Source organism: Acanthopagrus latus, chromosome 15 (assembly GCF_904848185.1).
Source record: "Acanthopagrus latus isolate v.2019 chromosome 15, fAcaLat1.1, whole genome shotgun sequence".
NCBI classification, from domain to species: Eukaryota; Metazoa; Chordata; class Actinopteri; order Spariformes; family Sparidae; genus Acanthopagrus; species Acanthopagrus latus.
Window position 1 is genome coordinate 10,457,006 of NC_051053.1, and position 21,928 is coordinate 10,478,933.

At 42.6% G+C, this 21,928-nt stretch overlaps 1 protein-coding gene across 6 annotated transcripts in view; it reads left to right on the forward strand.

The window, feature by feature from the left end:
- Window positions 1–21,928, forward strand: part of pde10a (phosphodiesterase 10A) — a 66,707-nt gene that overhangs the window by 11,859 nt on the left and 32,920 nt on the right. For 3 of the 6 annotated variants that reach the window (XM_037124339.1, XM_037124341.1, XM_037124342.1), the window contains exon 1: window positions 8,988–9,250. The exons of 2 other annotated variants lie outside the window; for them this stretch is intronic. In XM_037124339.1, coding sequence (XP_036980234.1) covers window positions 9,187–9,250 — 64 coding nt within the window. In that variant the 5' untranslated portion in view covers window positions 8,988–9,186. Of the gene's footprint in view, window positions 1–8,986; window positions 9,251–21,928 lie in introns of those variants that run through there. One more of the 6 variants, XM_037124340.1, reaches the window with a different exon arrangement.

A 21,928-nucleotide genomic window follows, 5' to 3' on the forward strand; every position in this document is an offset into this window, starting at 1 on the left:
AACGTAACCAACTTCTTCTGTTGCCCAACTCAGTCACTGACCATGCTGCCTCATTTAACAAGTATGGAGTGAGAACATGTTGCAGCCAGAGGCTCGTCATACTGGCGATGCTGGATGTGCAGAGGCCTGCTTCCTTCACCTGCTGCAAAGAGCAGCAAAATTGTTATGTGTCTAAGATATCTGCAGAGGAAGCAGAGCAGACAGCAGAATCCTATATCCCATAATAAACCATAATGGAAAGAACAGGATCGAGGTACAAATGAGATCAGTCCTCCAATCAGCTCCACCCCAAATGAACATTAGGACCTTCATCCTCCTCAGGTTCCCTGAACACACTGTTACTGTCAGTGAGTCCATAAAAGGCAACCTTCACCAGATCAGCCTGTTTCCTGTTGACAAGCAGCTCTGTGCCTCTTCTGGAGGGACATGCAAGCAGCTGAAGAGCCAAGTTTTATTAGTGGACACTTGCCCTTGGGGACACAGCATGTATTCCCTGCTGGGTAATCTACACAGTGCTTCCATTGATGTGACAATGCTGACAAAAATCAGCCCGTCTTTAGTTGTTCCATTGCACTCAGCTCTTAATGTCCTGTCATCGTGTTCACCACATGGAAGGAAGTCCTCCAAGAAGCAAGCAAGCTAGTACATGTGGCAGCTGTTCAGATGCTCGGATACCCAGGTTCATCTGCCACCGGACACTCCAGCTACTGCAGAATGTTTTTGTTTTGTTTTGTTTTGGGGTTTTTTTTGCCCTTTTTCTTACCAGAATTGGCTGCAGCACTGAAAAGAGATGGAGCATCATCTATACATTCCTGAGTGTTTTAAGTGTACATTTGGATCTCATTGAGAGCTTGGATCCAGGTTCAGTTTTATTGCAACAAGAAGGCAACCATAAAAGCTTCTGTTGCATAACCGAAAAATTCCACAGATCATCTGGTTGAAAAGAAAATCAATCTGTTTCAGCTTAATACTTCCACAGACAAAAACATCATACTTGATAAACCTGTCAACTTTGCATTTACAGGGACAGTGGCCCCGGATCAGATCGCTTTAAGGAACTCGTATGTACATACCCCGGACTTGAAACCGGGGTAGTGACCATCCCCATAAATATCATGGTCTGTTTTGATAACCCGACACTCAGCGATGGTGAACAGCAATGACATCACACCATCTCATATGCACTCAGACGGCCTGAGTGAGGAAAAATCTCAGGAGACATGTGATGCATAGAAAAGCCTTCAAAACACTGCATTCATACTATCATATTGTTCTTTCACAAAACAATCGCCAGAGTGTTGACAATGTACGTTTCTGCACATACATATAACATGCACCATACATGAGGTCATCATCAAAACAACACAGTGAGGAATCGAAAAAATAAAGCTCTCAGAGTGCATCAGGCCTATGTTTAGTGCCATAGCCAGTATAGTTGAAAATCTGCACGGAGAGGGTGATGAGGGTCGACCGAAATGGCTTCTGCCCTGTGAGTGACTCTGATCTGATAAAAACACGGCCAAGATCATTCAGGTTAGTGCCAACGTTTTTGGGTTTGTTTTGGAAAAGCTAAACAACATTTCCCAGCCTATTTTTGTAGTAACTCGATAAAAAAACACGGCAGGAAATCCTGAGGTCTCTTTAAAAATATCCAGTAGCTTTCTCACTTACAGACGTTGTAACACAGTCTTGTGGTCACTGGCTTGGCAGCCTTTCCCCTGCAACTCCACCAGTATTCCCTCCGCCTCCTGATAAAATAAAATAAAAAAAAAGTCAGGTCTTGAAAATGTAATACGAGTGTGACGTGACAAATTTTTGCAGAAGTGTCAACATGGTGTGGATGCCCATGATCCGCACAAAAGTGGATGTATCAGTAGTGTGCAGAAGTGTTTTGCTGCCAACATTTTATCCTGGCGACTGGGGTGATTCTCCCTTTTGGTGTCGGTTGTCATTTTATTTGAGAAGCAACAGCAACAAAGGGATTGTTAGCTGAAAAGCTACAAGCTGATGACAGAGTTTCTAACATTTACTTGGTCTTTTAAGGTCCTACTCTCGCATTTCATCCCATGTGAATTAATGCAGCATGTGCAATGTTTGATGTAGTGACTTGCTGATCATTTTAAATATAATGTATTTATACAGGGCAGTTGTGGTCTCTGGATGTTCTGTAGTGATGATCTGAAGTGATCTCTGAAGTTTTTCATTTTGGAAAAATTCAAACGTAGATTGTAAAATCTGTATTTTCAATGGACAACTTCTTATTACTACTAATTTGTGCACTTTTATTCATAATTACTGTATTCAAAATATAACAATTTAATGATATATTTCCCCTCCCCTGCCATTTTTGTTTTTGCCTTTGATATATAAACACGCACATACACAGATAAGCAGACATGAACTGATACTGCTTCAGTATGATGATCATCGCGGGATCGTTTTGTACAAGAGCACAGCCGAGACAAGAGCAACACACACTGCGTCTGGTTGCAGAACACTAACTGCGTTACATAAGTTCGTCACAGACAATCTCAGGAAAGGTGAGAGGAGGTGAACAAGAGTGAACAATGAGATTAATGGCTCTGATGTGTGAGAAGAAGAAATAAAACAGAAAGGGGTTGAGAACATTGAGCGGTAAACAAAGATGTCATCTTTTCTCCGGGGACTGCGAGGATGTCTGAGCGAGCAACAGACCTCTCCTCTGGGTATGTCTAATATACTACAGTGTGACAGCCGTTATTCAAAATGGCAATTATTAAGACGACAGAGGGCAGGTAATGATGTGCTGTGATTTGTATTTCCATTAACTTGAATTATGCACCTATCCCACATTTGTCCTAATGGATCACGGTGCAATGACGTCCATTGACGTCACGTTTCAGACGATCCGCATTGCAGTCGCATGCAAATGTGTGCATGCCAGGCTCTGTGTAAATGTGGAACCTCTTTTTTCATTTTTTATTATTATTGCATTTTCCAACGAGTAAGAGTAAACAGAGGCAGTAATATGCTCATTGGTTGTTGAACTAGTTGCGAGCCAAGCTGTGAAGATGTGCATAACTCCCTCAGCCCCCCAGGGACCCTGTATTTTCATGGGCCTGCCTCTGACGTCAATGCTCCGGCTGTCCTGTGGATTGTCAGAACAGACTATTCAGTTGGGGGGAGGGGACTGGAAGTCTCTGTGGTGTGTGTCTGCCGCATGTGATGTGTGCGTGTGTGCGTGTGCCTGTGTGGATGCAAGTACACTCCTGCGTGTGTGTGTGTGTGTGTGTGTGTGTGTGTAGATGTGTTCATGTTTGCTTGCATGTGATCTGTAAATGTTTCACTTACATCTGGGGCGTGTGTGTGAGTGCAGTGTGCAAAAAGCTTGTACAGTGCCTTGAATCAGAAATGTGCTTAAGTGGATGAGGTCTGTAATGTCGGGGTGGTGTGTGTGTGTGTGTGTGTGGGGGGGGGGGCTGTGTGTGAACAAGCGCACACACGTCTGAAGATGTGCAGCTCTTCTGTTGCGAGACAGAGGCCGTAGTCATCAGGAGGATGTTTGCTAAAAACAGCCGAGAGGGGAAGAACAGTTAAGCATGGCTGCCGAGCACTTCGCTCCTCAGTCAGCTGTTGATCCCCCAGCGGACGATGCTAAAGCCGCTCTTTCACTGGCAGCCACAGGAACCTGCCGCATGTGAAACACACGTCCCATGTTAAGACAGATGAGATTTCAGCATCTTTCATCATCACCTTTTTTTGATTTCCATAAATTTTCTCCGTAACACACATGCTATCCATTCACAGATGGATATGGGATTTCAGTGGCAGGATGATGTTGACAGAGAAAAGAGTGCACACTGCCTGTCCAAATTGATACAGATCAAGCCGGAGAGAGCCCTGGCGGACATTTTGAGGTTTTCTTGGGTCTGTGGTGCTGAGTTCATTTGATTCTGACAGTAACTGAATAACTAAAAAAAAAGAGAGAGAAACAGTGTGACGCAAATTTAGCTCCAAAATCCATCTGTTGACCTGTGTCCGCCTGTGATCTACTGTAAATATATATTTCTAACATTGTTTTTTTACTGCTGTCAGCCAGGACTCAAATGCAATGCTTACGTAAACATTTCTACTTCCATGTTAGTCCTCGAGTTAACATTTCATACAGATAAATAACTTTTTTATTAAAATGATTTGACATCTATGGTTATTGGGTAGGGATGGGACAAAATATCCATACAGCAATACATTGTATGTCTTTTTTCTTGTGATAGGACTATCGATGCACTGACGACAAATACTAACATTTTTATTAAAACATGTGGACACTGGACAGTGGTTTAGTCCAGACAACTGGACTTACCAGAGTCACTTCTTCTGGACTCCTTGTGGTGTAAACGTCTGAAAACTTAAAATACACTGATTGAAAAGATTTTAGGCATCTGTAGTTGTCACTTTCCTTTTACTTCGCTGCTGTTTTGCTCTCTGGCAGTTTGGCCTTTCATCAGTTTATGGCTATTTTACATTGGAGTGATGGCACATATGGGCATGGACAAGAGACAGTCTGTCTTTGGATGCTGTTTATATCTCATTTCATGAGAATTTTCATGTAGATATTTTTATACATTTTTTGATGATTGTCTTGTGACGCTATCGTTATCCTGGGCAACATGTTGCAAATCACATCGCATTGTTTTGTGAGTGACTCTGTGATTCTTAACACTAGTTTTCAGTTATTTTGCAAATTAATGCTTTTTCTCTGTCCTGTTTTCAGCTTCCATTTCATTTCACTTCTAATGTGAATTTAAGCATAAATTGTGCAAATGTGTGACATGGTAATGTAGTGATGTCAAGAAGTCACAGGATTAAAGGCGGGACTACTGACTAGGTGTTTCAGGAGGAGTGTTTTCTGTGGGAGAGAGTTGGTACAGACTTTGACCTTTTTATTTTTCATGCACAAGAGCCCAAATAAAACACCAAAAGAAAGGGATAAAAAAAACAAACAGCATAATAGGTCTCCTTTAAGCCTTTGATAAAAATCCCAAATTTAATGTCCTCACTGTTGCGAGGTATCGAATTTGGAAATTACAGTATTGCAACATACTTAATTATACTGAAATAAATGAAGAAGCCATAAAACTGAGGGTTGTCTTGTGAATATTACCACAATTAAATTAGAATGGATTGGATTTGATTAAATTGAAATTAGATGGAAATATTTATCATGGTCTTTAAATGTCAGGGTTGAATTAGCGAGCTGATAAACTAGAACTTCTGTAGCCCACCAGAGATGCCAAGCGGCTCTCCAGCAACGGTGTGTCCCTGACAATTTGCAGCTCGCTTTTGTGCACTTAAAATAGTACAGGAAACATCTGACGGCTCGAGATTTGCTGGGATCATTCTGTGGCTTTTGTATCTTTGTCTAACATGTGTCTCACATATACATACAATCAAACAGAATGCATTTTCTGAACTGTGTGCAAAGGCGAAGAATGTAGCTGTCTCTGTTGATAAAGCCGTCACCTTATTACAATTCATGTCAGTGGTTTAAGCACGTTTCATACAAGGCGGACACATCCAAACATAGTTATAATATCTGTTTGATTTTACAGCTCAGGCCGGTCAGTTACTTCCTGTTATGTAATTATTACATCTAAAAAATAAAAAAAAAGTCAGTCTACCGTGTCGGAGAGCTGCAGATCAGAAGGGTTCACTGGGGGGTCACACGCCGAGTCGTGGCGTCCCTTGTGATCTACCGCATTCGCTATAAGTTCGACATCCATATCCGTCTCACATAAGCTCATAAAACGTCCAGCCATGAACTTCGCAGGGAACAGTTTTAAGTATGTGTTTTCTGTCCGAATGCAAGGAGGGTGAGCCCTGAACGAGCAGACAGAGCTTCATCAACTCAGAGCCACAGCAATATTTTTACTTAAAGCTGCACTATGTAGGTTTGTGGAAGAAGTGTTAATCAGAAGAGAACGATCTTCACTGGCTGATTTTCTTATGCCGAAACCAGCTAGACAAATAAACTCTCCTTGTTTTCAGGACTGAATAAACAAACTGACCTCGAAGACACAATTTCAGACAGTTTTTACTTTGACTATATTTGGCGGACCCTGCCACCTTTCTAGCTTCAGGTGTTCTGTGGACTTTATTTTCCTCTGAGAACAGCTTTTTTTATTCAGTTATGGAAAAGTAATTCTGATTTTGTAGTTTTTACTTCACTGATAATGTAAATATTAAAATTCTGAGACTGAATTTCTTGTGCAAAACTACATGGTGCCCTTTTGACCTTGTAATTTTCATAACTCAGGCTAAAATGTCCTGATTGTCCATAGGATTAAAGCCATGAATGTAGGTGCTTGTAGACGAATCTTTCAGATCAAGATACTATCTGTGGGATACATACTGTATGTATCCTACAATTAAAAGGCCTGATCAATTGTTTCACATTGATGGTTTTATTACACCTTTATTTATTAGCCATCACCTCCCAAATACCTGGGCAACGGGAAATATAATCAGACAGACAACAAGTTCGACACTTAAAGGTATCATACAGGCAGTGTCGTGGGTGTGAAATACGCTGACGCAGGTCGTTTCTCCACTGAAGGGCTTCTCTCTCTGAGCTAAAATGGAAGGAGCGGCGACAGAGTGTGTCAGAGAGAATCCATTATGTTATACGTGACCTCTGAATGGACCAGCTGCTCCTGAGTGTAGGAATGCCAGTGATTGATAGCGCACATGCTGACGTAACCCGCCACAGCTCCCCCCACACACCTCCCCCCCTCTCGATATGATCAGTATGTAGTGCTGCTGCGGCCGTGAGGGAGTCTGGCACACATTATGCTGTATCATGTTGCCGACTCGGAGCTGTTTAGGCGCAGTGTGAGTGCTGATAACACAGGGGTGCACGTTGACAAAGGTTGCAGAGATAGGGAGCTCACTTAATTTGGAGCGGATTCAAACGGGAGTGATTCCCATGCGTGCGTGTTTCGCCCGAACCAAGATTTGTACGGGTGCTGTGTAGGTGTGGCCACGGCACAGTGAGCGAGTTGAATGCCGGGATTGTTTTGCTCCGCAGAAGTCCCTTAAATGAATTAACGTGTCTCTCTCTCTGCATGGATATTATCAGTGGAAATATAAACATGAGTGGCGATGCATTCCTAAGGCAGAAACTGTACAGTTACAGGAACTGTGGCCTTAAGACGTCAGAGAGAGCGTTCAAACGGATCCTCCACTTACACTTTAATTTGAAAGCAATAAAAAAAAAAAAAAAAAAGTCAAGGGGAGAAAAAAAAACCCCAACATCTCGACTCTGCCGCTTTGTAGCCAAATGATGCTTCGGCACTCTGTTTTTCAGCTTCCGTTGTTTTTGTTTTCCAGTCAGTGCACAATGTAAAATATTCATCTGGTTGACCTGGATTTGAGGTTAATTAGATTATATTTATTATCATCACTACTAGACTGGGTGTTGTCATTATTACAGGATTATAACTCTGTGATTCTAAATGTTTCACTGGCTCTGCACATGTGCAACAGAGTAAGGCCTTTCACAGCAGGAATGGACCGCAATGACTTATTTTTACGGTGCCAATTCAAGGCGATATTTACAATTATAATATATGTAAACGTAAGACTGAGTTGAGCCTGCATGGTGAAATAAATCAATTGAATACGTTCCTTTAGTACATGCAAGTCTCTGCAGACATCTGAGGTCGGAGGACCAAACATCTACAGTGATCAAAAGAACCTAAGGTAAAATCTCCAGCTAGATGAGACACCAGTCAGACCTTGGTGTGATTGGTGTTTAGACTGCCCTCTGTGATTTTTGTCCATTAAATAAGCTTTTCTTATGCCTCATTATGAAATGTAGATTGTCATTCTGACATCTCGCACGTTGCTCTTTCTGTGAAAGGCTGATCTGAATGAACGCACTCGCTGTGCACATGCCATTCATAAAGTCTTGTATTGTGATATTCAGCATAATTCTTCAGATTGATCGCTCTCTGCTGAGGAGGGTCAGAGGTCAGGCTGGTACTTTACGAGCAATAAAGAGATGCTTGATCAGTGCCTTGCTGAAGGGCACAACGGCAAGACAGTCAAAGCCCTGTTCAGTGCTGCCCCTGTTCGGTCTCAGTCTCCTGCGCTCCCTCCTGTCCCGATGTGGAGGCGGAGGCTGTCTCCGTCTCCTCTCCGACCACCGAGTCGCGGATCAGGAAACAGCAGCGTGTCTCTAGAGAGCGCCGGGCAGCGTGTGGCTCGGCCCCTTTCAGCAGCCAAATTCAGGAACAGGAACAGCAGCGTCAACAGTGCGCTCTCCAGACGCGTCAAGTGCGCAACAACACCGGAAACGCTCGGGATGTAGCCTTCAAATTAAAAACAAATGCCTTTGTTTTGTGGGGATAAACATTGACAAATGCATAAACTGGTTATTTGTTAACAGATGACACACATTTGGTCGCATGTTGTCATGGCGCTCGGTGCCTGTGCGACTGTTTGCAGAACTGTCTCATATTAAGTTAGTGGCAATTTAGACGCAGGTATCAAAACTGTACGTTTGTTTAGAGGAAAACAGTGGGAAATGATGCTTAATCTGCTCAAATTCTTAAAAATAAAATAAATAAAATATCACTATGGTCGTTTCATACACTGAACACCGCCAAGAGTTGAATCGTGTGGTTCTTATTTTGAAAATAAGAGCGGAAGTCGCGCTTGATAGATGTGGCTGACTTGACTCTGGCGCGCTCCTGTCTTTCCCTGTGTGTGTGTGTGTGTGTGTGTGTGTGTGTGTGTGTGTGTGTGTGTGTGTGTGTGTGTGTGTGTGTGTGTTGACTCCCATCTCCCTGTGTCTATGCGTCGTCGTCTCTGCTCCCCCAGTCCGGTGCTGCTGCACATCCACAACGGAGCCACCACGCCGAGGAGGCGGGCCGACTGTAGCTACACCTCGGCCAGCGGTGCTGGGTTATAGCGCTGGTGGTGGTGGTGGAGGCGGAGGAGGCGGAGGAGGAGGAGGAGGGGGGCAACACACACTGCTCTTCTTGCCCTTCCTAAACCGTGCACAGCCTGAAGCATTGAGGACACCATCAAATCAACGCGTACTGGAATAGTTTTGTTTTTTTTCGCCCAGACGCACCAAGTTGCAGCTGCAGAGGCGCACTTTTCTCCGTGGCTCCTCTCTGCTTTTTGCGCTCACAATCCGAAATGGAAGATGGTCCGTCTTCAACAAGCTGTTTCAGAAGGTTAACGGACTGTTTCCTTGGTGCAAGTAGGTATTTCTCTTCTTTTTCTTTTTTTTTCTTAAAAAAAAGAAACACTTTGTGAAAGATTCAAACAAACAAACAAACAAACAAAAAAAGATGTAACAGATTTAACCTAAGCGAGAAAAATCTTCAGCCTTTCCAGTCGTGCGGGCGGACGGTATTCGCCCATGTGTCTTCCCAACTTTATGAATGACAAATTGATAGCTGATCTTGATGGGTGGGGACTTCGCTGGAGGGGAGACCGGGCAGGACTGCAATTGTTGGAAAACGCAGCGTAGACTCGGTTTTGAATAGAATCAAGGCTACGAAGGCTCCCCTCTCGTGCTGGAGTCGGTCCGGTCCGTCGCGGAGGGGGACAAGCGAGCAGTGCTGCAGTGAGACATGGCATCAGAGAGCGGAGCCAAGTCTGCAGCCTGAGCCGGAGAGAGGAGACAGAGTGAAGAATCTGCTTCAGCAAAACAAATCTTATAAAATACTCTTGTAATAATGTGATCTTAGGGTTGATGTTACTCCTGACGGAATAAAAGGGGCTTATTCTTATTTTATGATAACTCGTGATTTTCATAATTATTCAAATAATCCCATAGCTGCCAATATCCATAAGATAATAAACTCATAAAATATGATAGTGGCTTTTTTTATGTCAGCTTTTCTCACTCCAGTATGATTTTAAGTGTCAGAGGCAGACATAATATACTATTTAGCATTATTTATTTTTTTTATCATTAATCGTAAAATTAGAAATAATAATAAACATTTTAAAAATGTGCAAAAAAGTACATTAGTAAATCCTTCCAGGAAATATTTGCACCCATAACAAGCTTTTTTTAAAATTTCAGTGGTGAATTTACAGCCCTCCTTGCATATTTTGGCGTTTTATGTAACTTCTCAATCTTTGTGGGAACCTCTTCTGTAGGGATAGTTGTAATTTTTTCCTGTCTGCGATCGTAACTCTCTGCATGCAATATGAATAACTCATGTCAGTGGCTTCAGTTGTTTCAGTGGCACCTCAAGTGACCTGCAGTGACGACCCTGTAATAACAGCTTAGCAGTTCGGGGGCCTGGGATCCTAACTGAGCGAGGGGACGCCAAAGTACACACATAGCAGTAAACTGCAGTCATGGAACGTATTATTGAGGTACAGTATGTAGGTATCCCGTCCTCCCCGTGCTGACCAAAAAAGGACAAGAATGTCATATTTTCTCAAAGCCTCCACACTTTTTGGGTTTCATGAAACAACAGCCGTCAGAGTCGAGTGAAGTAACACCTACTGTAGTAACATTCAGCCCTCTCTTAGTAGTTTTCAGTAAAAAGTCATCAGATTTCAGCTCGATGCGTGATGTGTGAGTATCGTAGCTTGCATTTATGCTGCCCTTTTTTTTCTTTATTCCAAACGCTACAGCTGTCACTTAATCTGGGGTAAATGTAGGATTAACTTGACTCATATTTGCCTTCTCACTGTATGTTTCCAGTGACCGGTGTGACATCAGGCAGTAATTTGATTAGACTTTATCCAAGGCTTTTTGACACATGAACATTTCCGAACTACAGTGCACGCCATGGCTGCATCTGCATCATTTACTGCACATGCACTGCTCTATGCAAATATTAAAGGGACACTATGTAGTTTTGGAGAGGAAAGTCCAAGTCAGAATTTTAATATTTACAGTACTAACGAGGTAATAATACAAACCCAGAATGATTGATTTTGTTCCGTAACTGAATAAACAAGCTGTTCTCAGAGGAAATTAAGGTCTGCAGGTCACTGTTTGAAGCTAGAAAGGTGGCGGGGTCCGCCATATATAAACAAAGCCAGGCTGTATGTAAGTTGTGTTGAGATCAGTTTGTTTATTCGGTTCATTCAGTCATGAAACTGAAAGAGAGTTTGTTTATTTAGTTTGTTTAGGCATACAAATTTTCTTTCTCTTCTGATAATTCTACATACTGCACCTTTAAACATGAGAAAGATGACTTTAAATGCATCCAGCACAGAGAAGTGGAGGGCTTTTTTTTTTTTTTGCTGGCATGTTTATCCTTCTATAATATTTTGTGAAGTGGGACAGGTTGCCGGACTTTCCAGCAAATCGAGTCCTCCCATAATTCTGAGACATGATATCTGTTTGTAGCCTCATGTTGTGTGCAGATCTACATCCATACGTGTGTGTTTGTGTGCCTGTTTTGTGAATGGTGCTGGTCGGCATCAGAGGTCAGTCTGGGTCAGCCTTAATGTGATCTCTCAGGAATCTTTCAAAACCCAATTGGTTGTCTGCGAATTGCTTAACTCAGTGAAGAAGGCTGCATTGTCAGGCAGGAAGTGCTCACGCTGGACATTTCCTGCCCCACCGCATGCCCTCTCTCTCACTCTGAGCCAGGACGTCTCGCTCAGCACAGTCACCGAATACATCAAAACGTATATGGCTTGATGTGATTGGGACATGAAAATTGAATTCAAATTTGAATGCCTAAGTAATTCCAGATTGAGCTGAGAGTGGTGTGATTTGTCTTCTGCGTTTGTTTAAACTCTCGGGAAATTCGAGCCAAAGAAAATGAGCTTGTTACGCAGTTTGAACCCCCATTTCTTACGTCGAGATCCACGCAGGCCTGGACGGGCGCCAGGGCACGGTACACAATCTGAGCGGCGAAAGGAACAGATGACATTCTCCTCAAGGCGTCCGTTGACCCCCCTCGTCGGCTCGTCGCCGGGGTTGGTATCTGAGTTGATGGGAAAAGGCCACATGCATGTAAGATTTCTTTACAACTTGTCCTCCTGTCAAGGCTCATAAAAGAACGCGGCAGCAGAGAAGACGCAAGGATCTGTGGTTCTCATTACACCGGGTCCCCACTGGCTCCTCTGCAGAGCGGCTGCAGAGTTCAGCGTCAGTCCAGATGTGGAGCGGGGAACATGACCCCTGATCAGTGATGTGGCTCTGGGGATGGAGAAGGAGGAGGAGGAGGAGGAGGAGGAGGAGGAGGAGGAGGAGGAGGAGGGTTTGGGCAGTGCGACATCAAACCACCAGGTCGGTGGAGATGCTGGCTCCGAGGCAGCGACTGCAGGTCGCTGTTGTCGGCAGTGTGATCTACCACCTCTGGCTGCCGTTCAGTTTCCTTTCACTGAAGGGGAAATGCACAAGAAAAGTTTTGTGTTTATAACTTGAAGGTGAAGGCTGGCCTGCTGTGTGCCTGCAGCTGCAGTCAAGAGAGTTGCTGCTCGCCCATGACCGCACTGTTAGACTGTGGATCAAGGGACATGCCTTATCTACATCTCAGTTTGCCATTTATAGCCCTTACCCTTTATGTCTCATGACCTGGACTATGGAAGTGGAAATAATGCAAATTACATTTCCATGGAAATCTCCCTCTCTCTCCAGCATGAGGTGTGAGCCTGCATGTTTGTGCAGCGGTGTTTGTTTTCTCCATGTGGGGGCGTGTCTCCAGAAGTGATGGGACTGCAGTTAAAGTCCAGCCTGAAACAGTGATTTCTTCATTTGACACCTTTCAACTGACTGGTTGTATTGATTTAGCCACACCGGTCACCTCACCCTTGGCTGCTGTGGAATGTGGCAGGAGTGTGTGCGTGTGTGTATAAATATATCTCTATATATATCTCTATATCTATCTATCTCTCTCTCTCTCTCTCTCTCTCTCTCTCTCTCTCTCTCTCTCTCTCTCTCTCTCTCTCTCTCTCTCTATATATATATATATATATATATATATATATATATATATATATATATATATATATATATATAGATAGATAGATAGATATATATAGATATATATATATATATATATATATATATATATATATATATATATATATATATATTATACACTTTATTAGGCACACCTTGCTAGTACCGGGTTGGACCCCCTTTTGCCTTCAGAACTGCCTTAATCCTTCGTGGCATAGATTCAACAAGGTACTGGAAACATTCCTCAGAGAGTTTGGTCCATATTGACATGATGGCATCACGCAGTTGCTGCAGATTTGTCGGCTGCACATCCATGATGCAAATCTCCCGTTCCACCACATCCCAAAGGTGCTCTATTGGATTGAGATCTGGTGACTGTGGAGGCCATTTGAGTACAGTGAACTCATTGTCATGTTCAAGAAACCAGCCTGAGATGATTCGAGCTTTATGACATGGCGCATTATCCTGCTGGAAGTAGCCATCAGAAGATGGGTACACTGTGGTCATAAAGGGATGGACATGGTCAGCAACAATACTCAGGTAGGCTGTGGCGCTGCCACGATGCTCACTTGGTACTAAGGGGCCCAAAGAGTGCCAAGAAAATATCCCCCACACCATTACACCACCACCACCAGCCTGAACCGTTGATACAAGGCAGGATGGATCCATGCTTTCATGTTGTTGACGCCAAATTCTGACCCTACCATCCAAATGTCGCAGCAGAAATCGAGACTCAGCAGACCAGGCAACGTTTTTCCAATCTTCTATTGTCCAATTTCGGTGAGCCTGTGCAAATTGTAGCCTCAGTTTCCTGTTCTTAGCTGACAGGATTGGCACCCGGTGTGGTCTTCTGGTGCTGTAGCCCATCTGCCTCAAGGTTCGACGTGTTGTGCGTTCAGAGATGCTCTTCTGCATACCTTGGTTGTAACGAGTGGTTATTTGAGTTACTGTTGCCTTTCTATCAGCTCGAACCAGTCTGGCCATTCTCCTCTGACCTCTGGCATCAACAAGGCATTTTCGCCCACAGAACTGCCGCTCACTGGATATTTTCTCTTTTTCGGACCATTCTCTGTAAACCCTAGAAATGGTTGTGCGTGAAAATCCCAGGAGATCAGCAGTTCCTGAAATACTCAGACCAACCCGTCTGGCACCAACAACCATGCCACGTTCAAAGTCACTTAAATCACCTTTCTTCCCCATTCTGATGCTCGGTTTGAACTGCAGCAGATCGTCTTGACCATGTCTACATGCCTAAATGCATTGAGTTGCTGCCATGTGATTGGCTGATTAGGAATTTGCGTTTAACGAGCAGTTGGACAGGTGTGCCTAATAAAGTGGCCGGTGAGTGTGTATGTGTATATATATATATATATATATATATATATATATATATATATATATATATATATATATATATATATATATATATATATATATATATATATATATATATAATATAATATAATATAATATAATATAATATAATATAATATAATATAATATAATATATGTGTCCACCTGCAAACGGACACACACGCACTCAGGTTCACCGGCTCAGGCTCAATGAATAAATGAGGTGAGCAGTGGGAGAGGAGTTAAAGCGTTTTCATCTCCGGCGCTGCCTCTTTTTTCTCCCTCTCTGCCGCGCACTGAATGTCAGTGTTGGACGCCGTGCTCCAGCCCTCCTATAGATAAGATAAGAACCACATGCTCTTCCCACCTCCTGGCAAGGGAGTCCCAGGCGGACCTGCTGACGCACACACCCTGCGGCCCTCCCCCTCCTCCCTCCCCTTTCCTGCCTCAGCCTCATGTCAGGAAAGTGAAAAGTAGTACCTTGGCAGCTTGCCCTTGACTCCCTGCCAGAAGGAGTGCGCTTCGAGAGAAGTGGTCTTTTCCCTTTTTCTCTCATGTGCATTTTTCATCTATGTGTTGCAGAGGAGGAACATCTTGCTCACTAAACATCGGCACTGCCGGGGTCGGCCTCTGCCGCCACATCGTCCAACAGGAACGCCGGAGACACACGTCCACTCCTGTTTCAGGCACCGTCTCACAGATCACTTACTTTGTCATGAGGAATAGAGATGAGCGATAAAGATAGGATGGAGCTGGTTGTTGTTTGTTAACAGCTCTTGAAATGTGCATATGTGAGTTGATTGTGTCAGTTCAAGCAGTACCTTGCTTTGGCAGTCCCTCCAGGAATTTGCAGTCTTTGATAGCAAGGATAAAGAAAATTCAATCAACCAATCCTCACTTTAATGGACAGGGCTTGAACTTTTCTCTTATTCTTGCAGGATTTAAGCAAAAAAAAACAACAAGAAAAACAATTGTATCCATGTTTGCCCTTTTCTGCATTAATGACTTGTAATCCAAATAACAACCAAAGTCAAATGAAGTCATGCATCACCCTTATCCGTGGTCTCATATCAACTTTGGACTTTACAGCGTCATTAGATTTTCTCAAGAGTAGTTCCTGAGAAAGACACCAGAGGTAACTCAGCAAACAAACACGTTGTCCCCCTGCCAGCTGAGGAAAACTACATTTCTCACTTCACACCCTGGTTAATGTTACTGTGGCTCGCTGGCAAACATCAACCAAACATGAAGAATGACTTCTCATTATTGTTATTATTATTATTATTATTGAAATCACATTGATATTGATATTGAAATCACATGATATTGAGTCATACCCTTCCCAGGTGACTTACACCTATGCCCTCAACTACAAGAACCACCTCTCCTCCAGATAAATCAATGCCTCATCAGCTTTCTGTCAGCTGAGAGGGCTCGTTAAACAACCCTCACCCCATGTTGTGTAATGTCTGTTGTGGGGAAAGAGTGTTACCTGAGCAAACCTGACAGGCTGAATTCAGGGCAAACGTTTCTGAAATGTGCTCAGTGTTGTGGGAGGCTTATGGAGCGTTCACATTTACTTATCAAATATATTCATGCACTTTTGAAGAAGACTTTCATTAGATCTAATTAGATGTTATGACTTTCATGGAAAATAATTTTTTACACCTCTGCAGTTAATAAAAAAAGGTGACATTTCATTAGTAGACGTTAAATTTGTAGTTGATTAAACCTTGATAATCATTTCACTGTTAACAGTCCAGTGCTTTATAAACATTTATTAAACAATTTTACAATTTTATTGTACAGTTGCAGCTGATGTTTATAATAGTGTGTTAATGGCAAATAAATACTGTGCCGTTCATCTATAAACAATATGTGGATGGTCAATATGAAGTTGCAATTGATGTTCATAAACCTTTACAACTGTTCAATAAATAAAAAGCATTCCATTGTTTGTTAACTGTAAAGTAACTATTTATTACAGTCTAATTATCTATTTACTAGTCAGTAACAATGTTACTGTTACGGGTATCATACGGTGTAACCAAGAAATGACACAATAATGTTGCAACCCACAACATCATTTTGGGCTCAGTGGCGGGCTCAAGATGTCTGAGAGGCAGGGGCGAAGAAAATAAATATGGCACCAGCTTTGTAGTGAAGAGAGGGCACTTTAGCCTGTTTTACCTACCACCGTTGTGTCCAAAGGGCAATTTTGCTGCATTTTCTTCCAAACATGCGGGCACCAACCCCGAGTCCACTCAACATCAAGCCCCAGCATCAGTGATGCATGCGGGTGTTCTGAATTGCGCTCTTTTATACCTATAACTACATCCAACCTTGTAAGTTGATAAACAAATAAATTCTTTTCAAAAAATCGACAGATCAACTGAACATAAAGACTCATAGTTTGGCTGAAATGACTGTGGGATCCTTACAGCACTGCTGTGGGTACAAAAGGAAACCTCACCATGTGAGTTTTCTCGCTGTGCTGACGCTTGTGTTGAGAAATTCAGATTTCAAAATAGAATCCTCCGACTTAAAAGAGGAAGTGTGTCCACAGCTGATGACGTCCGTTGCAGTCACCATCTCTGTTCCTCAGCTCTCAGATGAAGACTGAAGTGATGACATAAAGAGCGGTGTGGCATCAAAACGGAGTCGGAGAGGTTGTGTGGACTTGAATCAGACCAAATGCACATGGTATTATAGGGACAGATGGATGGTTACAGAGAAATGAGGCCTTCCCTTTTTCTTGTCCCATTCTCTGAAGGTGCTTCCTATAAAGAGATGTAGCATCAGAAATACTCTCAGGCGTTCCCTGTTATGTGCCACTGCTAAATGTTGACACACAAGGTTTCTTGTTGTGACCTGTGATTGTTCACGATACCCCATCACAACTGACTCTCTATCAGGTTTCAGTGTTGTTGCTTGTTTCAGTCCTTTAAAGTTGCTGCGTAAAAAACATGTTTATTAAAAGCACATTTTATTATACGATGCCGTGAATTACTTGGAGTATCTCAACAAGCCATTTACTTTTCCATATAAAAGCAGACCATGCCTAATTGATTTCCTTCATAAAAACGCTCATAAACTTAAATCGTAACTCCCAACGATTGACTATTTTGGAAGCTTTTTCGGGATGTTTTGATGCCTCGAAAATACCAGATTAACACCACGAACCGGTGCCGACACACACGTATAGATGCCCAGCCCACGGTGTAAACGCTGTGGTTGTGAGACCCAGATGGATTGCGACTGGTTCTGGCCTCCCCTCCCCAGTTCCAGGGTGTGGTGAGCTGTAGTCAAGATAAGTGTTATGCAACAATACCTCACTGCATGAACTCAGGCTTCAGTTTTTACACAGGAAGCCCAAGTCTGAGTCAGGCACCAAAATCCCTGCCAACTGGGCTGCAGCCACTCACAAACATGCTGCACAACACGCTGCCTCCCGCCTATACGTTTGTCTCAATGAATGTTTGACTCATTTAGAGCACATACGTGAGGAGCAACCACATTCAGTACAATTTGAAGGTGATTTTAAGCTGTACAGACACACTCTGCATACGTATTTATGTTTTATGCTGAGGGGTGAATTTTGTACATTTGACTCCACTACAAAATGGATGTATAAAATACATATTATCGTGAGAGACAAGTCCAGTGCTTCTCAACCCTTTTGGCTGACAAAAAGTAGTGTCTACTTCAGGCCCCTTGTCATGATTCACGTCTGGAGAGATTTCCCTTTAGACCTTTCAGGTGGTTTCATTTAAAGACAAGTCTGGGGCCTAAATTTTCACAAAGAAGCAAAGATTTGGAATACAAATAAGTAAAGCAAAACTTTGTTTTGTCTTCCTTCCTACTCTATTAATCATCTCACCACCTCCCACATTTATCTTGTGACTTGTGGTGGGAGTCATACATAGTAATAAATCAGTCACCATGAACATTTTTATGCAGGCGAGTACTTTTACTTTTGATAGTTTAAGTACATTTTGTCAATAGTACTTCTGTTCTTTTACTTTAGTAGCAAGCCTTTGACTTATCTTTCAATATTTTAACAATAAGGTAGTAGCACTTATGTACATAATATGAATACCATATTTCATTGGCTGGCTCAAGATTTTGAAAAACCTTAAATGTGACAGATCTAAAAAGAGCTTGTTAGATGATGAAGATTCAGACATGTTTTTGTCACAATTACATAAAATTGACCCAAATGCAAGACACACAAAGAGTCAAAAAACAGAACCTGGCAGCAACAGATGCAGTAAAAGGAAAGTACCACGTAATACAAACCAAACCAAATAACCACGAGGAACAAATCAGGAACACAGGGAACACTCGAGGACCATGAGATATGTGGCCGAAAACAGGACTGACACAAGGACGAGAGCAGACAAACCAACAACAAGTGAGGGAACGACGCAGGCTTAAATACAAACTAAGCTAATGACAGGAGGGGCTGCAGGTGGAGGGACACTGGGAACAGGGCCGTTCTGTCTGCACGTGTTGATTTGCTTTTGATCGACAGTGTTTATTATGTGAAGTGACCAACGACAATAGGAGACATCTATCTCTGATAACTGAGATAGATAGATAGATAGATAGATAGATAGATAGATAGATAGATAGATAGATAGGTAGTGCAAATTAGTACATTTTAAATTAATTTATTTTATATCCCAATTGGACAAAACAACACAGAAACCAGAAAAAAAACCACAGAATTTTTTAATTTTTTATTTTTTTAAAGCTGAATTTCGGCCCAGATAATGTTCCTAGATGATAAATTAAAAACATTTAGTGCTTATCTTGATGACCACATTGTTTTCAGCAGCGCTGGCCACGGGGGAGAATGGAAATTTAATTGAGGTTCGACAAAATAAAAGCAAAAACTTGGGTCGAACGAGTGACCAAGCCGCTGCGTCTCCCACAGCAGCCTCCCTCCCTCTCTCCTGATTGAGTGAGCGCATGTGGTTCCCAGTGGGGTTAACCATTCTGGACCACAGCATGTGGGACGGATCTGGCTGCACCTTTGATTAGCCGTCGTAGTCACAGGCCCAGGACACTGACGCATATCCCACAGCTCTGAGTGTCACTGCGGTCGCATTATGTTGAGCCGTGGCTCGAAAGATTTGTGAAGGAATCAGAGGGAAAGTCTGTAAGGTCGACAGAAAGTAGCAGGAATGCTGAGGAAAAAAAAAAGTGCCATCAATCAACATCATGCTGCAATAAAGTGGCTGTTGGGTCAAACCAGTCATTCCTCTGGCATCTTTTTCCACAGCTCTTTAATAGAGGTTGACGATATTTACATAACTTTTTCCAGTAACCAGTGATTTCTTCTTCTAAAGGAGTACAGATAAATTCATTTATCTGGCGTTCACCTGAATTAGATGTGAAGCTTAGAGCAGATGCACACACAGCTTAAACAGCCGCCTGTCACTGAAAGAAATGTTGAAAATGTTGATTTAACATTGATTTAGAGGAAGTCGACCCTTGAATGGTTCCTTTCATGCGTCATAACTCCATTTTCATATGTCTTCCCTGTACGCATTCAATTTCATTTCATTTTGAAACTATAGTTTTGAGGAATATGTCATGGGGAATGATCCTGTATTGCGATTTTGGTGTTTCTACAACATCATAATCAGTGCTACTCCGGGACCATCATTTCAGCTGACCAATCACGTTTTTGTGATTTTTCTGTTGTCATCACTTTGTGGCTTGTGAAAAAGGATGGGAAAATACATCCATTGGAGAATGTAGTCTCCATAATACATGTTTTTGAGTCTGTGGCTTGATTTGAACTGAAATCATAATCTTCTCCTATACCTAACCAATGTCCGGGTTGTTGATTAGCATCTGTGGCCCTATTTCTTGCCCAACAGTCAGCTTTTACCGGCTGAGCGAACAGAGTTGGCGGGGGAGCCTGTCGATGAGAAAAATCCCTCTGATTGATTGTTCAAATAAGCAAATCAGTACATGAGAAGAAAAACAGAAAATAAAAGAGAAAGTTCCTTGAGCCAGTAGCATCAGCGATTTCCCCAGTTATCACTGTTTCTCAATTTTTATTCACCTGCACCTCTTCACAAGTGCCATTTGCCACTTCTTTGCTGCCTGCACTTTTTGAATGACGGTCACAGACTACCTCTACCTTGTGCTGTGCAAGCTAGCTGACCGCCAGCTGTAGTCCTGTAGTGTTAAAGTGCCGCTAGTTCCACGATGTCAGTTTGGTGTGCTAAGGACCTAGACCTAACCAAACAGAAACAGAGAAATAAAAAAAAAAACAAACATAAAAAAAAAACCAACAATAAAGAATAAGAAGCTAAAAATAAGCTCCACATGGTCCATGAGCCCTAGTCTCGACCCATGAATCCTCCATGAATTTGTTTAAATGAATCCCACAAACACTCTCCTACTGCCTGAAATCATCAGAGCACAGACTGTGTATTAATACGCAGCTGAAGTCCACAAAAAATATTCTACAGACTCCTGTTTGATTAATGTTTGATACTACAGTGTTTGAAGACTACAGTGCCCAGCTGTTTTAGATCATGTGTAAGTCTTTTTTTTTTATTGTTATATTTTTTTTATTGTAACCTGATTTTAGACTCCAAAGACAGATTTGTTGCTTTTGGTCTTTCCGTGTGACTTGTTGACCACAACAAGTCACACGGAAAGACCACACAACAAATATAGAACATGCTCAGCTTTATCCTTAAGCAGTCACCGACCTGACACTGATTAGCTAAGAAATGTATCGAGCTTTGACAAGAATGTAACTTTCACATTCTTGTCCCGCAATACATGCCAAGATAAAGGTTAAGGGTTGAAATGGGGGTCACAAATAAACAGTTGCTGTTCTAGGCAGCCAACGTTCGCTCTTTCTTTGCCACTAAGTCCCTGTTTTGTTTTGTTTTGTTTTTTCAATTTTTCCTAGTGTGGGTCAGCAATTTTCAGCACAGCCAGAACACCATTATATCAACCGTCTTGTAGCCACTGCAAATGTTTAATCACTGTAGTGCAGTTAGTTTTTGCCCCGTGGAAACAGAACATTTGACTATTTTTGTTCATGTGCACACATATGATAGCTAAATAATTTTTTTAGAGCCCCGTCGACACAGAAGTCGTATTCATAAATTGATACAGCTTCCTTGTCTTTTCAGTTGTTTTTCTTGTAGTGTCACCAATCACAGTGCCTCCTTTGTGTTTCAAATAGGACAAAGTCGTCAGGGTCTCTTGCAGCGCTCCCGTTTTACTCCTCCCTGTGTGTCTCTCTATCCCCTGCAGCTCACCTCACCCCCCCCTCAACTTTCTCTGATTTATTAAGCCGTATTCTGGCGATGTGCGTCAGAGCTGGCCAGGAGTCTCGTGAGGCGTTCCGCTCCTGAAGATCTGTGTCTCGTGTCTGGACAGCGTCAGACCGCAGCGTCCTCCATCCCCCCCGAACACCCCCCACCCCCACCCCTCCACCCCCCACCCTTATTTGCCTTATTTGCCTGCAACCACAAGCCTGCTCGACCTACACACACACACACACACACAGCAGATTATCCATCGTAAGTGAAGATCAAATGATTTGTTCTGGGGGAATGGATCAAAGGTCGCAGATAGCAGCAGACTGTTTACCAGAGT